The sequence below is a fragment of the Salvia splendens genome, chromosome 11, assembly GCF_004379255.2.
Source record: "Salvia splendens isolate huo1 chromosome 11, SspV2, whole genome shotgun sequence".
NCBI classification, from domain to species: domain Eukaryota; kingdom Viridiplantae; phylum Streptophyta; class Magnoliopsida; order Lamiales; family Lamiaceae; genus Salvia; species Salvia splendens.
The window spans coordinates 33,284,498-33,300,523 of record NC_056042.1 but is presented as its reverse complement, the minus strand read 5'-3'; the positions used below and the strand labels follow the sequence as shown (position 1 = coordinate 33,300,523).

Here is a 16,026-nt window from a genome sequence, read left to right as displayed (position 1 = left end):
AATGGATTTGAACTCAGCATTAACCACACTCTATTGCTTCATTACTTGTATAATTTTTTTATTACACTCTATTGCTTCATTACTAGTATAAATTTTTTTATTACATTCAAATAGTAGTATGTTAGAAAGTAAAAGAGAGGAAAAGTGTTCTTTTTGCTAAAAATAAAAATGACGGACATCACAAATATGAACGCAAGTAGGGATGGAGGGAGTGCTAGAGAGTTTGTTAGGATAGTTATGGATATTTTATGTTTGATAATATTTTCCGTTTGTTTTCACTTCTAGTTGAAAAATAGTAGTATCAGAGATGAATAAAATAAGATAGATAAAAAGAAAGTAAATTAAATGATGGAATAAAATAAGAGTAATTGAATATTTTATTTTTTATTAAAAGAAAATGACTTAATTACGACATTACAAAATTACAAAATGAAATATTATAACTCAACTTAGTTGGAATGAAATATTAGCGTTTAACCGACACAACTCAAGTGATTTTTGCATACTAATTTGAGATTATCAAGCTAAAACAAAAATATAAGTTTTCCACAGGGGATTCATTCCCATAAAAGCCCATACAAATTAAAGTCCCAACTGTATACACATATTTATATTACCTCAAACCCTAATAAAAGTGGCGCCACTATATCCTGCTCTCCCCCTTACCGGTGAAACCCGCACCGCCCGCCTCACCGCGTTGCTCTGCCGCCATACCTCGTCGCATTGCTTCTCTCCTGCCTCGCCGTGGTGTGTTGCAGAAGGTATTGATTTTCTTCAATTCAAGTATTCTGATTTTATTATTTCTGTTTGAATTGATTTTGTTTCTATTCTAGATTGAGTTCCTGCTCATTTTTATATGGTATTTATAGAGATTTAAAACTTTTATATAGATATGATGGTGTGTTTTTATGCATGTGCAGAAAAATTTAAATTTTAAGCTGAGTTAAATGGGTAGCAAGAAGAGAGAATCGAGTTCGAAGCAGGAATCCGCGTTGGAGAATGGCGAGGATAAGCAGAAATTGAACGTGATCTCCGAGAATGCGGATGTGGAGCCCTCGAAAAAGAGAATGAAAAAGGAGAAAAAGAAGAAGGATATTGAGCTACCAGAGGTTGAGAATGTGAATGATGCTCATGCCACACCAGCATCTTCAAATGCTCACAGGGCTCCGTTGAATTCGATGGAGAGGAAAAAACATAGGAAATTGAAGGATAAGGTGAGGCACAGTGGGGAGGGGCAGAAAATCGATTCAGGGGCTGAAAAGATGGAGGTGGAATCGAAAAATGATGGTAATGAGAGTGGTGGAACCAGTAGTAGTGGTGGGGGATTGTTGCCTAAGTTCCACATTGGGGTGTTTAAGGAGCTAGCAGCTGTAGATGCCAGTGTGAGGGAAGCGGCAGCTAAGACGTTGGCTGTGGAGTTAAGGCAAGTTCAGAATGCGTATGATAAGTTGGAGAATAAGGATGAGGTGGAGGATAAGTCGAAACTCGAAGCGGAGAAGGATGATGGGTTGAATAACTGTGCTCCCTCTGTGAGGTATGCTGTGCGGAGGCTTATTCGTGGTGTTTCCTCATCTAGAGAGGTGCGGTTTCTAATTTCTATTGCCGATGAATTTATTGAATTTTATGCTGTAAGCCTATAATTGGCCAAGAATGTTATGGATGGTTGGATAGAGATGAATTTCATGTAGTTTCTTGCTTTTGCATCTGATATTTGTTGTTTCTGGCATATCAAACAGCACAGAGCTGCAGCAGGATGGGTTTTTTTCATGTTAAATTGAATCCTTTTCCCCTCCAATATATTGTTTTTCCATGTTCTCCTTAGTTAATTTTCTCACGTTTAACAACTTATCAAAGAGTTGGGTGTGTAGTTTACCACATACTCACTTGCGCAATTGTAAATATTGAAAATGTGAGCAATGATGGGTTAAGATTACCTAGTAAGTAAGAGCATTATATTCGACATGCATAAGTAAGATACGGCATCATTTGTTCCGTGGTACTAAGTGGGCAGTAAAGGTCTTATACGGATTGTCTAAGACTCTAATCCTTCTGATTTAAGTGCCGACCTGAATATAATTATTGATATTAGATTTGAGATTTCCAGATTTAAAATTTTATAATTTGTTTTTGCGTATATGCAGAGTAAGTTGTGGTACACTTAATAGGAATGTTGTCAAGAAAGTTCTCGGAGAGTTATTCTATTGCTAATTTTAACTGAGTTATGCATGGAATATGTCCCAGTGAAGATTTTATTGAATACACTGCTTATTTTTCTTCTTAATTTTTTCTACTCTTCTGTTGCAGTGTGCAAGGCAAGGGTTTGCATTAGGTCTCACAATGCTTGTTGCCACGGTTCGTAGCATTAAATTAGAGTCATTGCTAAAACTAATTACAAGTTTGCTGGAGGTCTCATCTTCGATGAAGGGTCAGGTGAGTAATGATCCCTCCTCAAATGAAGTCAATCATTGAGATTTGATTTTTTAAATTATGTGGCACCTTTTGTCTATAGGAGGTTAAAGACTGCCTACTAGGCCGTTTATTTGCATATGGGGCTCTTGCAAGATCAGGAAAGCTTACTGAAGAATGGAAGTCAGATAATAACTGTGTACTCATCAAAGAATTTACCAAATGTCTTATCGATCTTGCAGCTAAGAAACGGTACCTACAAGAGCCTGCTGTTGCTATTTTACTGGAGATAGTTGGAAAGGTAATCCATCATATATTACCTGCACAGCATATTATTATTTTTTCCATCATGCTGATGAGTGGAATAAGATATCGCTCGCAGTAGTAATAATCCTTAAGACTTATTCTTTTGTAATTACTCTATTAGATTGTGCTGGGACATCTGCACAAAAAATTTACTTGTAACCACTTTATGTATTAATTATAAGCCTTCCTCAGTGCCATATCTTCTCAGGATTCTTTAATGTTTACGACCCATGACTAAATGTGCCCTGTATGCTGTATCTGTTTAATGGTTTAGTTGCCTGAGGAAGCACTGCTGGAGCATATTCTTGAGGCATCGGGGCTACAGGAGTGGTTAGAAGGAGCAACTGAAGCTGGAAATCCTGACGCATTACTTTTAGCTCTTAAAATACAAGAAAAAGTTTCTATCGACCATAAATTTAATAAACTATTGCCTTCCCCCTTTAGCAAAAGTGCCCTTTTTGCTGCTGATTACCTGTCCACTATTTCCAGTTGCCTGAAGGTACTACTCATATTTATTTTCTTACAGATTTTTTTACTGATTAAGTGATATTTCAAGTCATTGCTGATCTATATGTCTGGTGTAACGCAGGAGTCTACCTTCTGTCAGCCACGAGTGCATAGTGTATGGCCCGTCCTTATTAGTTATCTGTTACCTGATGTCATACAAGATGCTGATTCAGCATCAGGTCCAATTTCGAGCAAGAAGCACAAAAAAAGTCGTAAGAGTAGCTCTGCTGACGAAGATATGGAAAAAAATCTGGTCAGCTTCTGTGAAATAATAATTCAAGGGTCCCTTCTAACCTCATCTCACGATCGCAAAAAGTTAGCATTGGATGTGCTGTTGCTTCTGCTTCCAAAGCTCCCTGCTTCTTATGTGCATGTTATATTGTCATACAAGGTTGTCCAAGGTCTTATGGACATACTATCCACAAAAGATTCTTGGCTATATAAAGTTGCTCAACATTTTCTTAAAGAACTATCTGAGTGGGTAGTGAATGATGATACTAGGAGGGTTGAGGTTATTATGGCTCTCCAGAAACACAGCAATGGAAAATTTGATTGTATCACCAGATCAAAAACAGTGAAAGGTTTGATGTCAGATTTCAAAACTGAGCCTGGCTGTATTCTGTTTATTGAAAGTTTGGTGACCATGTTTCTTGATGAAGATCAATCTTCAGAAGAACCTTCAGATCAAAGTCAAACTACTGATGACAATTCTGAGATCGGATCTATTGAGGATAAAGATGCTGCTGGGACACTAGGAACTGCTGAATTTCTTAAAAGTTGGGTTGTGGAATCCCTACCTGCTGTCCAAAAGCATTTGAAGCTTGAACAGGAGGCTGCAAAATTTCGTGTGGAGAAAGAAGTTCTGAAGTTTCTGGCAGTTCAAGGTCTATTCTCATCATCACTCGGAACCGAAGTAACATCTTTTGAACTACAAGAAACGTTCCGGTGGCCTAAATCAGCAATTCCTAGTGCCTTATCCCATATGTGTATTGAGCAGCTTCAGTTGTTGCTTTCAAATGCACAGAAAGGAGAGGGGCCTCATGCTGTGGCAAGTGGTGTGGAGGCAAAGGATCTCGGGTCTTACTTTATGCGGTTTCTGGGTATATTATACAACATTCCTTCAGTTTCTCTGTCAAGGGCTTTGAATAGTGACGATGAAAAGGCATTCAAGAAACTGCAGGCCATGGAAAGTCAACTATCAAAAGAGGTACTCCTTTTCAGTCTATGTTAGCCCCTGCATCTCATGATAATACTCAATTTCAGTTCACTTTACTTCTTAAATGTGTACTGTATAATCTTTGTTTTTTTAATGTAATTTAGCTATTCCCAGCGCATAAAATTATCAGATTCCAATTATATTTTCACAACGTGTGAAGACGGGAAAGAGACTTTCGGAGTATTTGTAACTAACTTATCATGTTTATAGGATGTTTTTAATTAGACCAATCTTATCGGATGTTAGATTTCTTATATTTGTGATAAAATATATATGCAAATTGCTCATTTTGACCCATGACTTGAAATTTGGGGTCTTACCCAGACCTCTAAATTAGTTTTAATGACTTAATTCTTGGCTTTGCTTGCAAAGATTATGCTTGTGGTGCTTAGGAGAACTTCTCATTACTATTTTGGTTGTTATAGGAACGTAAGTGTTCTACCACCTCGGATGCAAGTAAGATACATGCTCTGAGATATTTGCTTATCCAACTACTGCTTCAAATCATACTTCGGCCTGGAGAATTCTTCGAAGCTGCCAGCGAAGTTGTCATGTGTTGTAAAAAAGCTTTTGCCTCTTCTGATCTCGAATCCTCTGGAGAAGATGAACCTGAGGAGGATGGTGCTCCTGAACTGATGGATGTACTTGTGGACACAATGCTTTCTCTGTTGCCGCAGTCATCTGCCCCTTTGCGATCTGCCATTGAGCAGGTACCAACTAAATATTCATGTCACTTCCCCATAGTTAATTATATGCATTTTTACCTTCTATTATATCTTAAAGAATGATTCCTTTAGCTAACCAACTCTGGGCCAGCATTACTTGATGATTCACCTATAGTCATAAAAGACATTGGTGCATCGCCCTGTTGCTTTTGATTATCCTCCTCGAGGCTAAATCATTCGTGATATCTTACAGGTTTTCAAATGCTTCTGTAAAGATATAACCGATGATGGTTTACATCGTATGTTGCGGGTTGTCAAAAAGGATTTGAAACCTGCTCGCCACCACAATTCAGATAGTGATGATGATGATGCCGAAGATGATCTGCTTGGTCTTGAAGAAGCTGAAGAGTCTGACGAGGCCGAGACAGGTGAAACTGCAGACAGTGATCAACAGACAGATGAGTCCGAGGCAGTGGTTGGGGTTGATGCAGTCACTGCTGAACTCCCTGATGCGTCTGATGATGAATCTGATGAGGGAATGGATGATGATGCAATGTTCCGAATGGATACTTATCTTGCACGGATATTCAGGGAAAAGAAGAACCAAGCCGGAGGAGAAACTGCACATTCGCAGCTTGTGCTCTTTAAGCTCCGCGTCCTCTCATTGCTGGAGTTGTACCTGCATGAAAATCCAGGCAAGTTAAAATGATCGAAGGGGCACATCTTGTTTTAAGCTTTGATCCATTCCTTAGTTAAAACATACAGTAAGATCTAAATCACCTTTGGATATTGTTGATGCAGGTAAACCGCAGGTGATCAAAATATTCTCAAACCTTGCTCAAGCATTTATTAACCCACAAACAACCGAAGGAAGCGAACAGCTTGGTCAGCGTATATGGGGGATTATACAAAAGAAGATATTAAAAGCTAAAGAGTATCCAAAAGGAGAAACAGTGTCGGTTGCAATACTTGAGCCTCTCCTAGAAAAGTATCTGAAGCTGGCAGCAAAGCCTTTCAAAAGAAAAAAATCTGCCTCTAATCCATCCAAGAAGAAACAATCCGCCTCCTGGAGTCGTCACCGCCTGATCAATTCCCTTGCCCGAAGCTCAACATTTTGGATTCTGAAAATTATCGACGCTAGCAACTTCTCAGAGTTTGAGCTACAGAAGGTCTGTGATATACTGCAGCATATTTTAGTGGACTACTTCGATAGCAAGAAATCACAAATGAAATGTGAGTTCCTGAAAGAAATATTCAGAAGGCGACCATGGATTGGGAAACAGCTATTTGGTTTCCTATTGGAGAAATGCAGCTGTGCTAAATCGCAGTTTCGGCAAGTTGAAGCCCTGGATTTGGTGACAGAGGTGCTAAAGTCTCACAGTAGTGCTACTGAAAAGACATCAGAACAGTTTTTGAAAAGCCATGTTCCAAAGCTAAGCAATTTGATCAAGCACCTAGTGACGAATATGCCCGATAAGCAGGCGAGGAGAGCTGGTGTGCGTAAATTTTGTGGCAAGGTGTTCCAGATGCTTGCAACTTTTAAGCTCAGTTCTAGCTTTGTTGATGCATTGGAAGAAGATGGTTGTGCTGCCTGTCAATCCCAACTTGGTGATACATATCTTGCTCTGAAGAAACAAGTTTGAGATGATGTATTTCAGCAAGAGGCAAGTTTGATTCTCTACACTATTGTTAAACTTTGATCTGGTTAAGTCTTAGGACTCAATTTTGCACTGTGTTTGTTTCTTCACCAAATCTGTTGTGTCTCAAGTTGTTATTGTTGTTTTACACAATTGCTATGTTTTTCTATTAGTAATTGAGGGTTCAATTTACCTGTTTTCTTAATTCTGTTTTGTAATATGCATTCATAGATATTGACAACTTCTGCTATCATTACTTATGTTTAATACTCTCATTGTTATATAAAAATAGACTACTTTTACAACCATCTAGATTTTAATGCAAAATTAGTAAAGAAAGAGAAAAAGTAATTGGAGACATACTGTTTTCATTCCTTGTGTTTAATACTCTCTTAGGGCGTGTTTTTTAGGGTGGATTGGCTTGGAAAAGAAAATTAAACAAGGCTATTCTCATGTTTTGTAAGTTGGACAAATGGAGAGCCAGGCCCGAAAAAAGGCGGCAGCCCGTGTGAACAGTGCAACTTTTTACTGTTGGGCTTAGTTAAGAAGTCCACCAAAATTGGTGGGTTTATGTTTCCCCTCCTACCCCTAGTTTCATTCTCTCCTCCACCTCCATTTTCATTTCTCTCTAATCTCCTTCTCTCTACGCCATGACTGCCGCCATCCGCCATCCGGTGGTAGTAATCCCCTCTCGAGTTCTCGTCTCCCTCGCCGTCATCAACGCCATGGCCGCCGTCGTTTGCGACATGACGGTAGTGGCGGCGACCGGCTAATTTGTTGTCGTGACGATTCTCGAAGTGAGATCCGAGCCGGCGTGCTCCATGGCCGCTGTTGTTTTCCGATTTTTTTTTTTGTGATTATGGATTGGGAATCAATTTTTGAGGTTCAATTCTTCCATCTGGATTCCCGTTTGCGCAAATTTGAGCCTGCGAATCGATTCTAGGTTCTTTGGTTTTGATTTTAAAACTCGATTTTCTCTCATTTATGAATGAATCCATTGATTATGGAATTTTTGACGAATTTTGGATCTGGGTTTTGCCAAACTCGTCTACTGCAATTTCTTCAACTCAAAAAAGATGCATAAAAGAGAAGGGTAATAATGTCATTTTCGCTCCCACTCAAAACAATAATCCAAAAAACTATTTTTTTACAAAACAATATGCTAAAATTTTTATCCATACACAATCCTACTCATTCTGGCCCTTAATATCATAAAGATTGACTAGTTTTGAAATGACATACTACTATTATGTTTTAGTAATTGAAAGAAAATGTAATTGGATCCGGAAAGAGTATTCTGATTGACTCGTCTAAGATATTGATATTGATATTGACATTTTTTTTATTGACAAATAAATTATAAAGGCCGATAGTTCGAAACCCCATATGTCCCAGACATTCATCACACACACATTGTGAGTTTTCTTGTGTTAATAGATAGAGACGTGAAACTGGAATAATTCAGAAGGCACAAGTTGAATAACAATAGCAGTAATAGCTTTCTTCCATTTTTTGGGGGAGATAAAAACTGTACAACTTAACCTAACCAAACTATCTATTCATCACCTAAGCTTAAGCTAACAATTTCTTTGGAGAAAAAAACCCAACAGATTAGTCTTTTCTTTCTTCATCCAGTAACAACAACAGCCTCATTTGCCATTCTGCAAAGCCAATTTCAAATATATTCAGCTCATATACATTGCTAAAATGACAAGAAAGCTACTACAACACATGCTGCTACTAACACCACAATACCTCATGAACATATATGCTCATTCATTACAGCAACCAAATGCCGATCATCAAGCACTGAATTCATTCAGATTTGTTCAAACAGTTGTCAACACTGTGCATTATCTGCGTCCGATTCACTACCAGAGGAACTCCCTGAATCTGAATCTGTACAAGGCAAAGCTCAAACAAATGAGCATTTTTTGTTCTCTCAACACAAGGTAGAAACGCAAGAAGAATCAGTATCAATACCACTCGAGGATGACGAATCGCTACTCGAGCTGCCAGAACTGCTCGAGCTACTGCTGGCATTGCCACCGCCACCGCCAAGCCCTTCAACAGCATCAGCATCACCACCACCGCCGCCGCCGCCGCCGAGCCCTTCATCTTTCTCAATCTCCACAGGAGGGAAGCTCGCAGCCGGCATATCATCATCAATATCCAAATCTTCTTCCTCATTGTCTTTCATCTTCTTGCCCGGATCATCATTCTTGTCACTCATTGCACCCTACACAACATTAGCATCAACGTAAGTAAACACCAACGAAACCAAGATTGTCTAAACTAGTGAAAATACCACGATATAACAATTCTTGATTGCAAATTCAACTCTTACCATATCAGCATCGGTAACAGGACTAGTGGGAGCTGGATTGTTGTTCATCATCAATGCTTGCCGCTTTGTCTTGCTCACCAACTTCTTCCAATTCGTCACAAAGCGATCAAGTTCCCACAGCGTTTCCGTATCAAGAGCCTCAATATCAAGCTCGATTTCATCACCATCCTGAGCCAAATGCTCGTTCCTCTTCCTGATTATCTGCACCAGCTGAGGCATTTTCTCTTGGGGCATACTCTGCAACCCAAGTCCAAGCTTCTGCTTCTCGTCCATACTCATATCTCTCTTATTCACATCCTTAGCTCTCGGCTTCGGCAGCTTGGTCGCCACTACTCTTCTTTGCTCCTTGGCAACGGGCAGAGGAGGAGCTCTCACCGGGGAAGGGGGAAACGGCTCCGGTGGATTCATCGGCGGTGGAGGCGGATTAGAAGGCGTAGAGGCACTAGAATGGGCTTGCATTGCAGAATGCATCCCATCAGACTTCTTCATAATGTGGGAAACCGGAACATGGCTAGCTTTCGGCTTCTTCTTCGCAGATAGAACCTGAGAACCATTGTTGTTCCAAGAGCTCCCCTGCAATTCCTCAGCCTCTCGGAACGGGAAATCATTGTTAATGTTGAACTCGCCGGGCTCCTTCTCAAGCCGCTTGTCAAGCTTCTCCTGCACTGGCTTGAACATCTCCTCAAACCGCATCAGCATTTCCTCGGCCATCCCGTTAACGAGATCCGACTTAGGGTTGTACAGCAACGCATTGTTAAAAGTCAGCCTAACGTCAGCGGCGAATTCTGCAGGCGTACGGTATAAATTCTTCGCCAGATTCGCTTTCACGGTACCGAGATCCATGGGATGCTTCACAATATCGTGGTAATCGTGAAGCTTGAAAGCATCTGCATCCACCGGAACTTTGAAAACATACCCGTGTTTGCATTTGATCAATTTATTGACGATCTTCTCGCATTCCTTCAACAAATCCCCAAAATTGGCCGCCTCGAAACCCCCAATGTCAAATTCATTGACAAATTTCTTGGGGGCGGATCCAATCGCAGGGCCAGGACGCTTGCTGCCGCTAAATTTCTTCGATTTCGGTTGAGATCTAGGGGTTTCAACATTGTTGAACCGACCAAACTCAATCCGATCTCGCAAATCACGGATCTGATCAAGCTCGGCAGAGAGACGTTTCCGGAGCTCCAGCAGCTTCGATTTCGTGTACGTCGAGACATTAAAGGTCAAATAGCCTCCGTAATTCCCCGCTTCACGAGGTGTGGGAGCCTGGTTGAAGGAATACGCATCATCGGACGCCGTCTGCGTCACGGCCGGCAAATCGACGTTGCTGCGATAACGACTGGCGGCGGCACCGTTCGCTGCAGAAGGGTGGTGGAATTGCTTCTGCTTCTTCTTAAAATTAGGATGAGGGTTTGAATTGACATGGGGATTCACGAACTGCGTCTTTCCCATGTGGCTCCAGCTCGCTTCATTCTGGCTCGCTAGAACGGCGGATGCCATGAATCACACCGACGGCAACGCTCAGCTCCGTCGAGTCTCCGGCAGCAATTTCCCCCAAAAATCATGTATCGAACAGCCGGAATCGGACCTTCCCTCCCCTCGCCAAACGACCTACGGCAGCTCAGAGCTAGATTAAATTAAAAAAATCAGCTAGAATTTGGGGGAAAACGAAAAAAGGAAATGATTCTAAACACCAATTTCACAACGATTCTAAACACCAATTTAGGGTTTGAGCGAAGAAATCAGGAGGAGAGGGCGTGCTTCTTAAAGGCGATGAGATCTACCCGCTGATATCACGGGCAGCATCGCAGCCGTCGATCGTCCAGTCCCACGGTAAAAAGTGACTTTGTTTGCTGGCGGGCAGTTGACCGGGACATCTGTCTCGGACGGCTCAGATTGTGCTGTTGGACACGTGGCGTCCTTCTGGACATACGATGGATGGAATTGAGAGGATGGCAAGGCGTTTGTGTCTGAGGTGAGATGAGTCGCACGTGGCAGTTCTTAGGGTTCGTGTGGGGACCACTGAGAGTGGTGACGTGGAATTGACGACGTGAATGTGAAGATAACTCGGTTCGTCATGTGCACCACGGGAAGAACGTTAAAAAGCCGACTTTGTTTGAATTTTACAATTGTGCGTTGTGCCCTATGCATGCACAAACTGAACCGAAACGGCGGTTAACCGCCGGTTCATAATCCGGAACCAGAACCAGCGGAGGCGGTTCGGACGGTTCGGTTCAAGTTCACGATTTTTAGAAACCGGAACCGACGGTTCAACAGTTCGAATCGGCGGTTCAAATAAAAAAATATATATATTTATTATTTATAAAAATTAATTTTCATAAAAAAATAAATACAAAAAATTCATAATATCTCATATTTATTTGTTGGGCCTCTGAATTCTAAGAAACCATTCTTGGTTGTTTCTCTTTTATAAAGATATCTTTGAATGTTTTATGTTTCACTTTCGATGTAGGACAAAATATGTCGAAGTATTTTCTTTTATAACTATATGTTTAGATCATTCATTAATCTTTTTCCAATGTAGAAGAAAAAACTTTCTTTATTTTTTACATTTTATTATTTACTATTTTTATATTTATTTTCGTCATAATTCCTTTTCTAAGGCAAATTTATAGTTAATAATAGCATCAATTAGAATAGTTTAGTTATAATAGTTTAATTAAATTTGAATGTGGCATATTGCTCATAATTTGTATATTTATAGAATGTGGATATGTTTAAATAATTGGATTTAAATGTAGGTATGTTACTCATTTTTCTCAATGTATTGATTAAAATGTGTAAAAAAATAACAATTAATATAATTTGTATAAGAATGATAAAAATAGACGATTAAAAAAGCAACCAATATTTAAATTTATTGTTTTAGACTTCAAGTCTTTAGTGATTTGTAATTGTTGTAACTTATAGCCTCGTTTAAATTTATATCAATAAAGCAATTTCTTCGTGATTTTTTGAATTTTATTTACGCACATTCCATAGATAACTAAAGAAGAAAATGCAAAAAAAAAATCAATGTTCGGAACCGGCGGTTTTTGAACCGTGTGCATGCCTATTGTGCCCTTCAATGTTCGGAACCGACGATTTTTGAACCATGTGCATGCCTATTGTGCCATTCAATGTTCGGAACCGACGGTTTTTGAACTGTGTGCATGCCTATTGTGCCCTTCAATTTAGCAGGGGTTTCTACTTTCCACAATTGGTCTTGATCTTCATTTTATTATAGAACTAACACTTTTCTAAATTTATATAATTATTGCGTCCCCACCTGTATGTATATGTTTTGGCACAAATTACTTTTTCAAATACTATTATGATTTAAATAATATTTTATTCGATAATAAAATATTAGAAAATGACTTGAGGGTGTTTTTGTAAATGCTGAAAATATTTTATCAAAGGTTCTGAGGTGCGGCTGTATTGCATGTACATAGGTCGGGATTTGTTGAGTGTGATCCAAGCACATTGTGCGCATGCCGCCTCAATCGCGCCTCTAGTCTCATCTATAAAATATTACTATTAGTATCTATAAAAAATGGCTAGAAAAGTCCCTGTCTAGGTATTCTAATCTTGAATGCAAGCATCAAAATGTGAATAATGTGATAAAACTATTAATAACATTCATCAAGTAAAAATCGATTCGATAATAGAAAAATTATTGAATTGTATAATTAATAAACAAAAAAAGGTAAACTAAAAATAGTAAAATAAAATAAAGGAGAATAGTAGGGGTAGAATCGGCAAAGGACTGCCAAAGTGTGCTGGGCCCAACCCAACCCATGAGCAATAATATTTTTTTTCAATTATAAAAGACAGCAATATATAGGGTGGCGTCCATATCTACCCAAACGGGTTTTTTCTTTTTTTGTTCTAGAATAAAACTTATATTCCGTGTTTGTACTGAACTTTTTTTTGTTCCGGGTTTGGGAGATGCGTCTCCTTTTAATGAGACGCATGACGATTATGCGTCTTTCATAAAGACGCATGAGGGTCATGCGTCTCCCTTTTTTTCGTTTTTTTAACGACGCATGAGGGTCATGCGTCTTAGGTAGAGACGCATCTCCCTCATGCGTCTTTTATTTTTTTTAAATTTTAATAGACGACGCATGATGCTCATGCGTCTTAGGGAGAGACGCATGATGCGTCTCTAACTTGCTTAAATCTGTAGCAGGAAGGCACCCGGTCGGGTGTGTTTTTTGGCCTACTAATTCCACCCGCCCGGGTGACAATTTTAACAAAGGCGGAGTCCAGAGCATAACACCCGACCAGGTGAGTTTTGCACCAATAAATCACCCGGCCGGGTGAAAATTTTAAAGCATAAAGAGTCCAGAGGCATTTCACCCGACCGGGTGATATTTTCAGTTGCAAATATCCACCCGGCCGGGTGGATCAATTCAAACTGCAATTTTGCAGTTTCATGACGGTTTTGGGGAAATTAGGCAGGATATTGAAAGGAGAAGACGAGCACGGTGGGGAGAGAAAAAAATCAAGGGAGGAAGGAGACGAGAGAAAGACTTGAGAATATTGAATCAAGAAGAGAAGTTGTGCTTGAGATTTCATCAAACAATTCATCTTCTCCGAATTTGCTCCATGGTTTCAAGGATCTTCATCTCCATTATTTTTGTTCTTAGTTCAAACATGTTAGGCTAAGAATATTGTGTTGCTCCAAACATGTAGAAAAATTAATTTCATGATTTATCCGATGTTCGTTTCTATTTCGTGCTCGTCTTTGCTACTTGTACTTTGAATGAAATTATCCCTCAAGGTGCATCTTTTGTAATAGTTTCAATTTCTAATTTTGATGCATCTTTAGCTTGAAATAAGATGGACCGAAGTAGTATTGAATTATCATTTGTATTCGTTCAGATGACAAATTGACAAATTGATCATTTGTATTCGTTTAGATTATCATCTGCCTTCAAAATCAATCTGGCAAATTACTATGTATTTTTTTTATTTCACAGAACCACTTCTCTAAATAATTTACTAAAAAAGTTCACTACTTGCAAAATGGAAAGCATAATTTACTTGCAAAAAATTCACAGAACCATAGAATCATCATGTACAGCAGTGATCATCATGCATACATGCAAAAGGGAAATTAAAATCAGAAACAAAATCATCCGAATCAGCTCCTCTTCTCCAGAATAATACTTAAATAAACAAAGAACCTGAGCTACTTATACGACGACAGAGTGTATTTTGACGGTTCAATCCCCTTATTCTTCCTCGTTGACATTCTCTTGTACACTTTGCTCATGAGCTTCCCAACCCCGCCGCGTGATGAACCCTCCGCAGCTGGTCGAGGTTAGACATGGATGCTCTGAACAACGTCTTCTTCCTCATTTTCCTCCTCTATGTTTTCATTTTCTTCTTCTCCTTCATCATCATCCTCTTCTTCAGCTTGTACATGAGGCACGATCTGGTAATTCTGGAAGAATGAATCGACCGACGCTCGGGCCCCACTCCATTGCGGCACGTCTTGGCTTTGTGAATATGGGCGACGATTCCAATTGGGCTCAGGCTGGCTTGGAGAATACAGGGGATGGTCCCACTGTGACTGAGACTCATGTAACGGGTATGAATACCACTGGGGTGGGTCATGCTCTTGATTCTGCGGCTCTGGTGCTACATAGTCGGGATGCGGCTGCGACATCCTAAATTGCTTTGTGTAGCCGTGTCCCCCAGTCCGAACACCAGGCACTCCATGACGCCGTGGAACTACTTCTGGTTGATAAGGCATGACCACATCCTGATGTTGAGAAGCGGGGTACTCCATGACATCAGCGTTGTTCGTAGATTCGAGGACATTCCTAACAATTTCTCAAATCTGGCGTACTCGTGGGTCCATTTCGTCTTCCATAGATAAATGGAAAACCTGCTGAAAACCCTCAACCTAGACAAAAAAAATGATACAAATATCAATACGAAACAATCTATATCACATGAAAGCATATAGTTTAATATAACAAACTTACAAATAGTCTCATCGAAGTAGCCGACTCGTTCATCCCAGCAGTGGACCGTGCCCCAGGCTGAGTCAGGTACGTCACGGTAATCCTGTTATACCACGCCAGCTCATAGGAATATTCATGGACATCGGTGCGGCGTCTTCGGCAGCCTGGAACCTTTCGTACCTCAGGTCCCACTCCCCAATGTAGAACTGATGTGTGTTTGCCCAGTTGTTGCCCTTCTTACCACGCCGATCATTTTTGCCCAAATGATCGGCGATCCTTAGCATCCTGTCTACATACTGAGGTATATCCTGGTACCGATTGAACTGTTGCCGCACTCATCCAGGCTCATGTGCCTCGACATAGGCCCAACATACCAAGTAGGTTTCGCACAAAGAGCATCCATTCACATCATTGCAGTAGTCAAGCAGTATGCAATGTGCGTATGGTGTCCAGATAAACTACAAAACAGCAATGCAAATGCCAAATTAATTCCATAATAAGTTCATAAATGAAGTCTAAACCGAAATAATATTCACCTGGCCAGGTCTAATCAGAGATATTTGGTCACGGTAATGCTCAACCGAGTGTCTAGGAGCATTTCCTATCTGCGTTGTTCCTTTCCACCTATACATAAAATTGATGTAAGAAAATTACCCAATATGCATAAATAAATAAATACTTAGATATATACCTGGCGCCACATGGTGTATATGGCTCGTGCACAACTGATCCTATGAACGAAGGCTTCAATGTGGGCATTCTTTCCCACGCCCATAGCTGCAGAAGGATCATAGGCCCGCCCAACTCTTTCCTCTTATCCATGGAAGCCTCGCACAGATAATGATAAAGGTAGGTCAATGCCACACTTCCCCAACTAATAGTCTTCACCTCTTCCGGATCCCCAAGCGCATTCAATAAATGGAACCTTACACCCCGTGGTGTCTAGTAGAATGAGACCTCC

At 40.1% G+C, this 16,026-nt stretch overlaps 2 protein-coding genes and 1 long non-coding RNA gene across 5 annotated transcripts; 1 reads left to right on the top strand and 2 right to left on the bottom strand.

Annotated features, from left to right (window-relative positions):
• Positions 1–600: 600 nt before the first annotated feature.
• On the top strand, positions 601–7,757 carry LOC121753991 (myb-binding protein 1A-like protein). Of its 2 annotated transcripts, XM_042149309.1 has the most exons (10): positions 601–761; positions 921–1,580; positions 2,305–2,430; positions 2,510–2,707; positions 2,987–3,211; positions 3,302–4,426; positions 4,861–5,145; positions 5,354–5,795; positions 5,902–6,764; positions 7,148–7,757. In XM_042149309.1, the coding sequence occupies exons 2-9, from the start codon at positions 948–950 to the stop codon at positions 6,741–6,743; spliced, it is 3,876 nt and encodes a 1,291-aa protein (XP_042005243.1). In that variant the 5' UTR covers positions 601–761; positions 921–947; the 3' UTR covers positions 6,744–6,764; positions 7,148–7,757. The 2 variants fall into 2 exon arrangements, with proteins under 2 accessions (XP_042005243.1, XP_042005242.1); XM_042149308.1 differs by lacking the exon at positions 7,148–7,757 and having other exon boundaries at positions 5,902–6,942.
• A 455-nt stretch (positions 7,758–8,212) lies between these two features.
• On the bottom strand, positions 8,213–10,816 carry LOC121753999 (transcription factor GTE7-like). 2 transcript variants are annotated; one of them, XR_006040528.1, is made up of 4 exons: positions 9,085–10,816; positions 8,721–8,976; positions 8,493–8,636; positions 8,213–8,398 (listed from the first exon to the last, which is right to left on the bottom strand). XR_006040528.1 is itself a non-coding variant. In XM_042149323.1 (3 exons), the coding sequence occupies exons 1-3, from the start codon at positions 10,585–10,587 to the stop codon at positions 8,578–8,580; spliced, it is 1,818 nt and encodes a 605-aa protein (XP_042005257.1). In that variant the 5' UTR covers positions 10,588–10,816; the 3' UTR covers positions 8,411–8,577. The 2 variants fall into 2 exon arrangements, 1 of the variants encoding a protein (XP_042005257.1); XM_042149323.1 differs by lacking the exon at positions 8,213–8,398 and having other exon boundaries at positions 8,411–8,636.
• A 4,673-nt stretch (positions 10,817–15,489) lies between these two features.
• On the bottom strand, positions 15,490–15,793 carry LOC121754031. The gene is made up of 3 exons (XR_006040532.1): positions 15,757–15,793; positions 15,602–15,689; positions 15,490–15,523 (listed from the first exon to the last, which is right to left on the bottom strand). It is a non-coding gene; the product is annotated as an uncharacterized LOC121754031 (long non-coding RNA).
• Positions 15,794–16,026: the final 233 nt, after the last annotated feature.

Bases quoted from the DNA above. Each gene is read 5' to 3' on its own strand.
- LOC121753991 (XM_042149309.1), top strand. From the start codon at position 948: ATGGGTAGCAAGAAGAGAGAATCGAGTTCGAAGCAGGAATCCGCGTTG. The intron at 2,431-2,509 runs GTGAGTAATGAT...TTTTGTCTATAG, and splicing joins CATCTTCGATGAAGGGTCAG to GAGGTTAAAGACTGCCTACT. The intron at 5,146-5,353 runs GTACCAACTAAA...GATATCTTACAG, and splicing joins TGCGATCTGCCATTGAGCAG to GTTTTCAAATGCTTCTGTAA.
- LOC121753999 (XM_042149323.1), bottom strand. From the start codon at position 10,587: ATGGCATCCGCCGTTCTAGCGAGCCAGAATGAAGCGAGCTGGAGCCAC. The intron at 8,977-9,084 runs GTAAGAGTTGAA...AATGTTGTGTAG, and splicing joins CTGTTACCGATGCTGATATG to GGTGCAATGAGTGACAAGAA. The intron at 8,637-8,720 runs GTATTGATACTG...TGCCTTGTACAG, and splicing joins CGATTCGTCATCCTCGAGTG to ATTCAGATTCAGGGAGTTCC.